Source organism: Triticum dicoccoides, chromosome 7A (assembly GCF_002162155.2).
Source record: "Triticum dicoccoides isolate Atlit2015 ecotype Zavitan chromosome 7A, WEW_v2.0, whole genome shotgun sequence".
NCBI classification, from domain to species: Eukaryota; Viridiplantae; Streptophyta; class Magnoliopsida; order Poales; family Poaceae; genus Triticum; species Triticum dicoccoides.
Genome location: NC_041392.1, coordinates 635,640,620 through 635,653,648, shown reverse-complemented (window position 1 = coordinate 635,653,648; position 13,029 = coordinate 635,640,620). Strand labels below are relative to the sequence as shown.

The following is a 13,029-nucleotide window of genomic DNA, read 5'->3' as shown; positions in this document are numbered from 1 at the left end:
CTTATTTGGGTTCAGATTAACTATGGGGCAAACATATCAGTGGCGGGTGTCCCAAATCGGCCCACCACTAATAGTTAGAGCAATAGTTTTGGGCCCATCTAAACACGCATCATTTGTATTATTGATACTAATTTGGCTTACTATAAACGTGTGGGAAGCTATATCAGCCGCGGGCACTTAAGATCACCCATCTACCCAAATATGTAGGTATTTTAAAACAACATTTCTTGTGAGTTAGGATATGGCCAAAGCATTTCTTTATTATTAGCAAAGAATAAAATGGAATTGTGGGTCTCACACACTCGTGGGACCAATATGCACATATGGATGCGCCAAAATGAGCGAAGTTGATCCCCATTTTTTTTCATTAGAGAAAAGACAAGCATCCGACTTTATAAATAAAGCCACCAAACAGAGTACCGAAACCAACGGAGCAAAATTAAGTAGCATACATACCAGACACAATAGCGTATTAAGAGTAGAAAACAGTTTAACAATGGCACACATACCAACTACCTACGACCAAAAGAGTACAACATCTTAGAGGTAAAACATAAAACCACGTCTATCATGAGGAAGCAACATGATCTTGCTGAAGGAGGGTAGACGCCGTTGATTGAACATGGGACTCCCCATATGAGAGTATTAGATAATTTTATGCTGCAAACATATAAGACTTTGTCTACGGTGGTGCTCTTTGAGTACTAAGGGCCTGTTCGATGGCTCCCCAACTACTGCAAAACCTTGAATCACACTTCTCATTTCCACCGCCAGCTTCCGATGGGAGCCCTAGCGATAAAAATACGTTCGGCTCCTCGCTCTAGCTTCTGGTACTCTCCAGCAGGCCAATCTGCCTAGACCGGCTGAAGCCCAACCGGCTCAAGAGGTAACACGGCCTTAGGCCCAGTCGAACACATTAGCAGATGCGAGATAGAAGTAGCGAACCGGTACGTGAACCCCTGGAGTCACTTAGCGGTGGCATCTCGATGTAAATAACGTCAACTCCAGTTTTCCCCTATTCCTGGATCACCCAAACTGCCGCTCCGCCTTTTTGTACATGAACGCAGCTTCAATCCGGAAAGCTGGGCTTCTTGGAGCTGGACCTTTCGGGCCAGCTTCCCTTGTAGATTTGCTAAAGCTAGGAGCTGGCGAGCTACCGAACAGGCCCTAATTTTTGAATTTTGACAATCTTAGATCTGGTTTTCACCCACCTTGTTGAAGGCATTTTCCTTGAGCTTATCGAGTCCTTCTTTTCTTGATGAAAACCGGTGATCTAACACTATTTTCTTGTTGAAAACATTAATATCAGGGAACCTTGTCAACAACAATGGTAAAGTTGATTTGTGGATTATTCGCCATGTCTTACTCATGCGTACTGCATTTATATCCACAGAATGCGAAAGCGACATTTCCAAAAAATAAAGGCCATGTGTGTCCTTAAAAGTAAAAAATAAAAATAAACAAGAAATGTGGCATTAGAATGCAGCGAAAGTCCACACACATACCACGCTTAGTCAAAGTCGCCGGCGACACACAGACACGCCGATAGATACTAAGTGTCAATGGCGGCAACGAGGCCTGGAGTGGGAGAGGCCGCAGAGCGCAGGAGCGGGGAGCAGCGAGCATGGCGAGCCCATGGGACAGCCCTTCGACCAGCCTGTGGGGCACGCTGGGGCAGGCCTCCAACGTGGCGCAGCTGGTCGGCGTGGACGCGCTGGGGCTGGTCTCCATGGTCGTGCAGGCCGCCCTGGCGGCGCGCCGCCACCGGGACGCCTGCGTGCGCCTCGCGCAGCACGCGGAGCTGATGCGGCGGGAGGCCACCAGGCGGCCGCTGGAGCAGCTCCGCGGCGCGCTGCGGCGGTGCTACGAGCTCGTCACGGCGTGCTAGGACTGCGGGTACCTCCGCCGCCTGCTTCTGGGTGCACGGATGGCCGACGAGCTCCGCGCCGCGCAGCACGAGATCGACATGTTCATCCGCCTCATCCCGCTCATCTCCCTCGTCGACAATTCGACAAACAGTCGTCGTGCCAAGGTAGGCGTGTTCCGGCTTGTCGCCGGTTAGTAGTTGCAACTTTCTTGGCGCTTATGTGGAAGTTCGTATGAAAATTGAAACCCATGGTAGTATGTGATTATGGAGTTATTTTATTTATAAAATTCGTTAAACTGGTCTGTTCAAGTGATCCTCGGCATGATATGAATTTATAATTATGCTTGAATTGGGTGTAACTGCAAATTTGGTACTTCCAGTTACACAATTCGATATCAATTTAGCAATTCTGATTTTGTTTATAGAGCACCTCAATCACAGAACCTCTGCTGGTTGATTTTACATTGGTAATATTTGTCACTTAATCATGCTGATCCTTGTCTAGCAGGCCGAGGAGGGGGTGCTCAGTGTTGTCACAGACAATTCAAGTAGTCACATCAGGTCAGTTAATTTCCGTTGTGTATTTTATCATCGTTTTTTGAAATTTAAATCCAAAGTTTTGTGGCGTCTTTGATCAAACAGTAACGTGGGAGGTTAACCACTTGTTATCTGACAAAGTGACAAGTGCAACCCAGATGACTGTTGACCATATTAGGTTGACTAGTGCCACCGCTTGGTTTAGATTTCTAGAGTAAAATCTGGTTCAGAGCTACATGCTACAAACCTACACCATATATGTAGATTAAATGTCTGAAATGTAAGCTGTGCATCAGATCAATGACTTTGTTTGACTTTAAATGCTATCAGCTGTTTGACTTAAAATATACTATGTTTTGACAAATTTCTACTAGTTTATTTGTCATTAAGCATCCTTCTTATGTTCCTTTTTAGGATTTTTTTTCCCTTATATTGAATCCCTGTGAACTGTGAAGTCAAGTTATGTAGCTGTGCCATAATTTAATAAGTTATACAGACTCAAATGTCTGAAACTTGCCACCTTTTAGGAGTGTGTTGAAACCATCTCCAGCAAGAGCTTTGGAATTCTCCGAAATAAAGGTTCAAGGAGCTACTGAACTTTGCATTGTTGAAGAAAAAACATCTGTAGGTAAGTAGTTATTTATGAATTTCCTAATGCACTTAAGCATGAACTTAGGTATGCAATTAGTAGAGTGAAGTTTCATGCCAATGTTATTTGTTTTCAAGGATTTTGAATTGCTTTGTTATGTCTGTGTGCTGCTGCCATACCCTGCAGCTCATGTTTTTGGATATATTGCAACAGAGATGATAAAAAAAGTCCGTATGAATAATTTAATATATACTCCCTCCGTTCCGAATTACTTGTCTTAGATTTGTCTAGATACGGATGTATCTAACACTAAAATGAGTCTAGATATATCCGTATCTAGACAAATCCAAGACAAGTAATTTAGAACGGAGGGAGTATAAAATTATACATGTGCATACTTTTTCATGACAAACATTGTGTCACCACTCACCACATCAAATTTTACTGTGTCACATGTCATGGTGATAGCACTAGCTAGTGGAAACAAACATTCATCACATATTTTCCTCTGTTATTACGCAAATGAAATATATGACTTTGAATGATAACAACATCATCAATATCTTGCATGACTTCGTCTATTATAATCTCCATTTGTTTTCATATGATGGGAAGTCCCTAATTAGGCTGAGTTGATGATCACTAGAAAAAGCAAACTGAGGCATGCTCTCAATTATTGTGTATTCTCTTAGTCATGTAAAGGTTCTTTGCAATCCCATTAGTGACATGGATAAATTATCCATGAATCAGGAAAAGTTAACATGCAAGAACAGAAAATCTTCAACATTGAAGAACTCACTGAGCTTTGTACCCGTATAGAAGAAACTTGTGTGGGATTTGCAAAGTTCAACTTCTTTCAGATCGTGGATGCTACAGACAATTTCTCAGAGAGGAGAATACTTGGGCTTGGTGGATTCGGTACAGTTTATAAGGTAAATATGTGCCAATATCCAAACTAACTAACAAAGTGAATACCCGTCCTCCTTGTCTTCCCAATTAAGACCTGATTTCTGTTGATAGAATGTTATTTGAACTCCCTTAGTAACCATTGCAGGGTCAGTTGCCCAACGGACTTATGATTGCCATCAAAAGACTTGATGAGCATGCAACCGTATTTGATTTCGATAGTGAATTGCAGCTTGCGAAGCTTCAGCATGCCAATCTGACTAGGTTGCTAGGGTGGTGCATTCATGGGAAAGAAAGGATTCTTGTCTATGAGTTCATGCAAAATGGTTCCTTGGACCATTACATATCAGGTGCATTTTCTGTATTATCAGAGATATCTTTCAAGCACACCTCCTTTAATTCCTAGTAAATGTGCATGAATTCAAAACATCTACAGTTAAATGGAGGGCTACAACAAATCTAGTTTTTCACCTGATTCTTTGTTGCTCGAATCATAAAAACAGAAAGAACAAAAGGACAAGTGCTGGACTGGTCTAAGCGATTCAAGATAATTACAGGGTTAACAGAGGGCCTTGTTTACCTGCATAAAGGCTCCATGTCCTGCCTTGTCCATAGAGACTTGAAACCACATAATATCCTCTTGGATTATAACATGAGCCCGAAGATTGCTGATTTTGGATCAGCTAGGACACTGAGTTCAGGTGTAGCAGAAGAGCGCACGAGTAGGGTTGTGGGAACCAGGTATCAGCTGCCTACAATATCAATAATCACACATTCCCATCATTTGTTTTCAGATGTTCTAATCTTACAGTTTTGGCATCCTTTGTTTCACTTTTCAGTGGTTACAAAGCTCCAGAGTATGCATCTCAAGGAGTTTACTCGCTGAAGACAGATGTGTTCAGCTTTGGCATCTTGGTTCTGGTGATTATTAGTGGCCGAAAGAATACCATACTCAACAAGCAAGGGGATACTGTTGGTGATCTTGTACGAGATGTGAGTGAAAACATACATTTCAAGCAACATTTTTTCTCCACTCTCAGTATTAGAAAATAGACTTTCTGCATGTTTTTACTAAAGTGGTGAGTTTTAACCTATACCATTACTTGGCATCAAAAGTTGTGAACTTTTCTAATAGGGTGTGGAAAAGCAAGACTTATTTTAATACCTGGGCCATATAAATTGCATTGCATCTCTTTAAAGTCAAATGTATTATATATTTCAGGCCTGGCATATGTGGAAGGACCAAAGGTTGCATGAGCTTGTGGATCCGTTGTTAGGGGACAGATATGAAGTCGCTGAGATAACGAGATGCGCTCAAGTGGCACTGCTTTGTGCCCAGGAAGATCCAGCAGACCGGCCTGCCATGACAGATGTTGCTGCAATGCTGAACTCTGAAAACATAAGCTTACCAATGGAGCCTAAGCAGCCCACCGCGCTGATCCATGGGTGTGCCGACAGAGACACGGCATCGACATACATGAGCCAATCAGGCAGGACAATAGACATAACCATAACGAGTTCAGCTCCAATGTCGACTAGAGTTCGAATCATTCTAGACCCGGAGGTTTGATATGACGGAGAACATTCAGTAGCATATATAATAGTAAAAAAAATGTAAGTGAGGATTATGGGCTTTTTATGGCTCAGGTATCGCACATATTTGAGATATCAAAGATCAGTTATGTGGAGTAAAAATAAACATGTGTGTGTGTGTGTCGTACCAGCTACCAGACTGATTTTCCATGAGCTACATTGTAATTCAAACGTATAATGTTTCATGTTTTTTTCTGCTGCTACTCTAGCCAGTTCTCAGTGACGTTTAGCCAGGTTTGCTCATGTTTGGGAACAACTGTTTGCAAACCAAAACCGAAACTTAGCCGGCACATTCAATTTGGGAATGAGAAAATCATCAAACTTCAAGTTGGCAAGCAGCAAAGAGCTCAGAGTTCCACACACATCAGGATCTCAAAATAAGTTGGCAAGATAACAATGCACCATGCTGGTTAAGATTTTAACTCTGAACCGAAGGCCTGAAAGTTAACAAAGCATAATAAGGAAAACAATGCTACAAGCAGGCATTCTTCTGCAGGTCTTTTTTTTTTAGAGATGCATTCTTCTGCAGGTCATTTGGCCTGGGCCGACTCGGATTCAAATTGCTCTTCTGGGCTGTATGCAAGAAGTCATTTGTGCTTTCTCTGAGGCGTTGGAAAGGTGGCTATGCATGCCTGGGCTGACTCGGATTCAAAAACGAAAGTGCGCGTTTTAGGTATGCCTGGGCCGACTTCGACTCGGATTCAAATTGTTTGCCGCGTCTCCAGCGTCCCTGTTTTCTTGATCGCCCCCTTTCCCCCAAATCACGATCCATCTGACCTCCCCTCCAATCCATCTTCCTCTCTCTCCCAACGCCGGATCGTTGCTCCTCGATCAACTCCGCGGCCGCGACCATGGCCGGCACCACGGTGCTCCCGCCGTCTCTGCTCCCGCGCCGTAGCGCCGCTGCCGCCGCCGACCTGCACTCCTGCTCCTCCCGCGTGCGCGTGAACCCCGCCTTGATGGCGAACCCCGCGGCTGCCAAGAGGCCAAAGCGCCCCGGATCCGTGCGCAGCGAGCAACCGCCGCCGGCGAAGCGCGTACGCGGTGCCTGCTCCGGGGGCGAGCTCCATGCCGCGGTCCCCGCCAACATCAAGGGTAGCAGCAAGCTTCCGTGTCCCAGCAGCGGCAAGGATCCGCTCCACTCCTCCGGGATCAAGAACCAGGTCGCCGAATCTCTGGCGAGCGCGACGCAGTCGAAGCCGCCGATCAGCATGCGCCAACTGATTGAGAATGCTCGCCTCGTCATGGATTGGGCTCACCCTGCCGCCGAAGAAGAGGCCAGCCGTCGGCGGGACATCGAGCGCAGCAGAGCGGAGCCCCGGCGAAAGGTGGAGCAGATGGCGGACACGGTGCAGTTCAACGACCCCTGGATCCATTACTCCGACGTGACCAAGTCCCCCGAGGAGCTGCTCCAAGCAAGACAGCACGCATGGCGTTATCAAGCTCACCGCATCGAGATGGCTCGTCGACGGGACTTTGCTCAAGCGATGCAAATCTACGGATGAGCGCTCGGGTGATGGAAGCAGAGGAAGAAATCATCAGCAGTGCAGGCTTGCTGGTGGTAGTCATGCATCAGAGGAAGCAAAGCAGAGTTAAGCCAGTCAAATGTATTGAAAAGCAAGACTTATTTTAATACCTGGCCCATATAAATTGCATTGCATCTCTTTAAAGTCAAATGTATTATACATTTCAGACCTGGCATATGTGGAAGGACCAAAGGTTGCATGAGCTTGTGGATCCGTTGTTAGGGGACAGATACGAAGTCACGGAGATAATGAGATGTGCTCAGGTGGCACTGCTTTGTGCTCAGGAAGATCCAGCAAATCGGCCCACCATGACAGATGTTGCTGCAATGCTGAACTCTGAAAGCATAAGCTTACCAATGGAGCCTAAGCAGCCCGCTAAGCTAATCCATGGGTGTGCTGACAGAGACACGACATCGACATACATGTCCCAATCAAGCAGGACAATACACATAACCATAACAAGTTCAGCTCCAATGTTGACTAGAGTTCGAATCATTCTAGACAATGTCGACTAGAGTTCGAATCATTCTAGACCCAGAGGTTTGATATGATGAACATTTAGTGCTACCATCTGGAATATATAATTAGAATGTAAGGATTATGTGCCTTTTTTACGGCTCAGGTAGTGTAGATATCAAGACCTGTTTTGTGGAGTGAAAATAATTAAATAAACATGTGTCTGTGGTTGGTACCAGCTACCAGACTGGTTTTCCATCAGGTACATTGTAATTCAGACCTACAATGTTTCATTTTTTGTTGTTCCTATTTTCTACGGCACCAGAGCTAGGGATTTCGGAATCTTTGCAAGCTGGATCATCGGATTTGTCAAGTTCGGTTGTAGATGCTCTAACCACACAGGCTTTTTTCGACTTCGATCCTCCTCAAGTTCGTCAATCTGAAGCTCCGACGTAGATTCCTGCCGTCGCCTTAGGGCAGCGAGCTTAGAGTTTCTTACTGTGCATGCGCAACGGCGAGATTTAATGTCAGTTGCTTTAGATTTACTCCCTCAGTCCCATAATATAAGACATTTTTGCAAGCTGTTTTAGCTTAGCTTGCAAAAACGTCTTATATTATGGAATGGAGGGGGTATTCAAGAGTGCTCACTTGCACGAAGACTTCCTAGCTATCATCGACAAGGTAAGCCGACTCTGATATGGGAGCGGTTATAGCGGTGCGTTGGTGGCACATTGTAGGGCTGTTGTTCAATGGTCTAGAAACCTTGATGTAATTTTTATTATGTGTGGGGTCCTTTGTACTTCCTCTATAAATAAATATAAGAGTGTTTAGAACACTAAAGCTTTATCGAAAAAGGCTTTCGTCCCGCTTTATATATAAACCATCGATCAACAACACTCGATACAAACACACGCCCCCACAACACACACCCAAGGCAGGATACATAGGTGTTGAGCGCAAGAACATCATTCCTAGCACTACGCGAAGAGGTGAAGCCGCATATGATGAACCGTGGGCTCCAAGACGGCGCCTTTAGGAAGGGGACGACACCGGAGCGCCGCCACCGCCCGATCCGAGGATCAGAGTTTCCCCTGGAACAACACGACGGGCAATGAGAGCCGCGACGACACCTTCAAGAAGGGAACGAGTTTCGCCACCGCCGGTCCGTCCGAAGATAGAGCAGGTTTTCACCCCGGGCACCATTCACCGCCACTGATCGCCACACCCTGGCTACCACGCCGCCCACACGGCCGTGGAAACTGGGCAGCACCAAGCCACAGGCTCTGCCCATGAGCACCGCGGACCCACCACCAGGGCCGCCGCCCCGGCATCCAAGACCTTAACACCACCTCATCCGAGATCCGCCGCTACCCCAACCAAAGACACGAGCGGAAAGGACCCGCCTTTCGCACCCCTGAGCTACCCCCAGTGCTGAGACCCAATTGGCCGGCCAAAACTGGCCTCCATCGACCCGTCTTGCGGCACCGGGCGCGAGATGAACTCGGTCCTGCTGCCGGGGCGAGGCGAGCATGGTCCTGCTGCCGAGCGCAAGACGAGCTCGGTCCTGCTGTCAGGCATGAGACAAGCTCAATCCTGCTGCTGGGTGCGAGACGAGCTCGGTCCTGCTGCCGAGTGCGAGGCGAGTGATGGACCGCAGCTGGGGGAGGGCCAACCCTTCGACCAAGCTAGCGGTCGAACGACGAGATGAGGGATTGAAGGTCGAACCGGGCCGCCTACAGATGAGCCGACGCCGGCAATCCATCCGCCACCGTAGCCGACCCACCGAGCTGCCGTGATGCCAGCTCCGCGAATGGAAGCTCCAAAGAGTCGAGCCACCTCGCCGCCGCCGCCCACAACCAGAGCAACAGCCACACCGGGCCGCTGCCTTAACCCGCCCCGGCCATCGGAAAAGCTGCATCATATCCGGCCGGTGCGCATCCACCTTAGCTGGCCAGAGCCTAGCCAGCACGCCATCCGCGCCCGACCAGGAGCAGCCCGACGCGCCACCACCACCGCCCTCCAGCGCCGCTGGTTGCCCAAGACGCCACCAACCACCACCGACCCGGATCTGGGCATGGAACCCCAGATCCGCAGCCTACACGCCTCGCCTCGGCAACGGGCACACAACAGTGAGCCAGGGCGCAACGGGAGCGAGACCACACCAAGAGAGGCCCCCAGCCGCCGGGGGGAGGTCGGAGCCAGGGACAAGAGCCGCACCACGCCATGGCAAGGAGGGCGAGCCCCGCGTCGCACCACGCCAGCCAGGGGGGGGGGGAGGGCAGCCCGCCGACGTCGACGCCGCGTGGAGGAGGGGCGAGGGGAGGAGGGGCGAGAGGAAAGGCCTTTGGCGGCGGAGAGGGGCTCTCCCGGATCGCCCGTAGGGGGGGAGGGGGAGCGACACGGAAGACGGGGCAGCCTGTCCCACAGTTTACAGAGGAACACTCTTCCTTGGAGGTTGGAGCCCCACACTAAAGCTTTGGTTGCCACATTTTCTTACAAGCAGTGTACTAAACGCTCTTATATTTTAGTGTTCTATAAATGCTCTTATATTTCTTTACAGAGGGAGTACTAAAGTAGTGTTCTAAACGCTCTTAATATTTCTTTACGGAGGGAGTATTTTCTATGAACTTTTATAAGTTTTTTTTAAAAAAAGGTCCTTTTATTTTGAAAAGACCATTGGTCCCAAATTAAGAAGAAAATGTGGCAACGAAAAGTTCCTGAAAAAAAAATGCAACGGAAGCCCACAGTCCACACATTTACCACGCTTAGTCAAAGTCGCCGATCCACACACAAGCTCCCGATAGATACACCCGAGCCCGTCAATGGCGGCAATGAGGACTGCAGCGGGGAGCAGCGAGCATGGCGAGCCCGTCGAGCAGCCTGTGGGGCGCCCTGGGGCAAGCCTCCACCATGGCGCAGCTGATGGGCGTGGACGCGCTCGGGCTGGTCTCCATGGTCGTGCAGGCCGCCCTGGTGGCGCGCCGCCACCGGGATGCCTGCGTGCGGCTCGCGCAGCACGTGGAGCTCGTTGGCGGCCTGCTCGGGGAGCTGGAGCTCGCCGAGCTGATGCGTCGGGAGGCCACCAGGCGGCCGCTGGAGCAGCTCGGCGGCGCGCTGCGGCGGTGCTACGCGCTGGTCACGGCGTGCCAGGACTGCGGCTACCTGCGCCGCCTGCTCCTGGGAGCCCGGATGGCCGAGGAGCTCCGCGCCGCGCAGCATGAGATCGACATGTTCATCCGCCTCATCCCGCTCATCGCCCTCGTCGACAATTCCACTGCAGATAGTCGCCGTGTCAAGGTTAGTAAGCAGTATCAAAATTGGGGTAACCACTGATTTCAGAGCTGATATCAAAACTGAAACCTCTGATTTCAGAGCAATTTTACTTAAATTCGGTCGAACTGAGTCTGAATTGGGGTCCAATTGCAGATTGTTAAATGTTAATTGCCAGTTAAACAATTCGATATCCTTAATTTACAGTGAGTAATGCTAGAGCTACGGGGGATTGCTTACGGATTTAACGGACTAATTAATCGTGGACCAATAGGATTGGAGATTACAGCTAACCTCAACCATACAATCTGTGCTGGTTAGTTGTACATCAATAAGGATGATATTTGATATTGTCTAGCAGGCTGATGAGGGGGTGCTCACTGTAGTCACAGATAGTTCAAATCGTCACATCAGGTCAGATTATTCTTCCATTATGTAGCTTATTATTACAGGATGTACGCCACATCAATGAATTTGTTTTACTTAAGATGCAAAATGATTTGCAATATTCAAGTTAATGTCATGCTCAAGTTATGTACTATGCCATAAGTTCAGTTATACAGACTCAAATAGTCAAATGCATGAAGTTTCCCACTTCTTATGACTATTGAAACCAAAGCTGGGTGGCACAAGAATGATGAAATTTTCCTACATTTAGGATTCCAAACAAAGGAGCTACCAAACTCTGCGGTATTGGAGAACACCCATTTGTAGGTAAGCTCGCTCTTCTGTCAATTTCCTAATGCGCTTAATCGTGGACTCAGATGTGGAAACTAATTGACTGAGGTTTCATGTCAATGCTATATGCTTCAAGGATTTCGGATTGCTTCATTGTATCCATATGAATGATTTTGATATGACTTTTGTTACACATGCATACTTTTTCATGAATTTAACTGTAGTAAAATAGAAGTTATTTAGCACGTCATGAAAGAGCACTAGCTACTGGAAGCAATCATACATGTATGATACTACCTCTGTAAACAAATATTAGACCGAACATAGAGTTCTGTACTTGAGAAATTCCTTTAGCACATAAGTATTTAATCCATTAGTAATCACATGAAACACAAACAAACTGGAGCATTTTATCAATAATTTGTATACTTTTAGTAGTGTCAATGTTCGTTAAATCTCCATTGGTGACAAGGATAGATTATCTGTGAGTCAGGAAAAGTGGACCTGCGAGAACAAAATATCGTTGACATTGAAGAACTTGTGGAACTTTGTACCCGTATGGAAGAGGCTTGCTCGGGATTCACAAGGTTCGATTTCTGTCAGATCTTGGATGCTACAGACAATTTCTCAGAGAAGATGATAGTTGGGTGGGGAGGATTTGGGAAGGTGTACAAGGTAAGCCAACATAGAAACAAGTTAACAAAGTGAATGCATATCTCCCTTGTCCTCCTAATAAAGTGTGGATGTCTGCTTAGAGAAAGTTAATTTTAACTCCCTTTTTAAAAATTACAGGGCCAGTTGCCTGGTGGACTTAATGTTGCCATCAAAAGAGCTGATGAGCACGCAGCAATGCTTGAAGTCAACAGTGAATTGCAGCTTGCAAAGCTTCAGCATGCCAATGTGATTAGGTTATTGGGGTGGTTCCTTGGATCGTTACCTATGCGGTAAGTTTTCCCTACTGTAAGTTATTTCCAAGCGTGCCTCATTTAATTCCAAGTATGTATGTGCACGAATGCAAACCGTCTACGATTAAATCAAGGCTACAACAACCCTAATTCCATGGGCCAATCAAGCAGGACAATAGAAGTAACCATAACGAGTTCAGCTCCAATGTCGACTAGAGTTCGAATCATTCTAGACTCGGAGGTTTGATATAATGGAGAACATTCAGTAGTAGCATATATATACAATAAAAATGTAAGCAAGGATTATGGTCTTTTTACAGCTCAGGTAGTGTATATATTCGAGATATTAAGACCAGTTTTGTATAGTGAAAATAAACATGTTTCTGTAGTACCAACTACCAAAATCTTTGCAAGCTTGATCTTCAGGTTTCTGAGATCATACATGGCAAACCAAAAGCTGGCATGTTCAACTTGAGAATAATCAGACTTCAACTCATTATTTTTTTTCTGGTTTTTTTTTTTTGCGCATAATCAGACTTCAACTTGACAAGCAGCAACTACAGAGCTCAGAGTTAAGATCTGCAGCTGCACACAGTACAAACACATCAGGATCTCCAAATAAGCGCTGTTCTGGATTGAAAAAAGACCCTGATGCGCCTGAATATCTCCATACAAACACATCAGGAACTCTGAACTGAAGCA

The 13,029-nt window shown here is 46.8% G+C and overlaps 3 protein-coding genes across 3 annotated transcripts in view; all 3 read left to right on the top strand.

Annotated features, from left to right (window-relative positions):
• The first annotated feature begins 1,598 nt into the window (after positions 1 to 1,598).
• LOC119330725 (cell number regulator 13-like) lies at positions 1,599 to 1,890 on the top strand. The gene has a single exon (XM_037603843.1). It carries the CDS (start codon positions 1,625 to 1,627, stop codon positions 1,886 to 1,888), a length of 264 nt encoding a protein of 87 aa, XP_037459740.1. The 5' UTR covers positions 1,599 to 1,624; the 3' UTR covers positions 1,889 to 1,890.
• On the top strand, positions 1,806 to 5,641 carry LOC119330724 (putative cysteine-rich receptor-like protein kinase 20). The gene is made up of 8 exons (XM_037603842.1): positions 1,806 to 2,032; positions 2,376 to 2,428; positions 2,932 to 3,032; positions 3,744 to 3,925; positions 4,048 to 4,249; positions 4,403 to 4,640; positions 4,739 to 4,892; positions 5,122 to 5,641. Exons 1-8 carry the CDS (start codon positions 1,928 to 1,930, stop codon positions 5,467 to 5,469), a joined length of 1,383 nt encoding a protein of 460 aa, XP_037459739.1. The 5' UTR covers positions 1,806 to 1,927; the 3' UTR covers positions 5,470 to 5,641.
• Positions 5,642 to 10,256: 4,615 nt separating this feature from the next.
• The window catches only part of LOC119329813 (protein MID1-COMPLEMENTING ACTIVITY 1-like), a 5,016-nt gene continuing 2,243 nt past the window's right edge, over positions 10,257 to 13,029 (top strand). Inside the window, exons 1-5 of the mRNA XM_037602909.1 lie at positions 10,257 to 10,771; positions 11,103 to 11,158; positions 11,403 to 11,458; positions 11,916 to 12,097; positions 12,215 to 12,366. Of these exons, the coding sequence (XP_037458806.1) occupies positions 10,334 to 10,771; positions 11,103 to 11,158; positions 11,403 to 11,458; positions 11,916 to 12,097; positions 12,215 to 12,366 (884 nt within the window). The 5' untranslated portion in view covers positions 10,257 to 10,333. The remainder of the gene's footprint in view (positions 10,772 to 11,102; positions 11,159 to 11,402; positions 11,459 to 11,915; positions 12,098 to 12,214; positions 12,367 to 13,029) is intronic.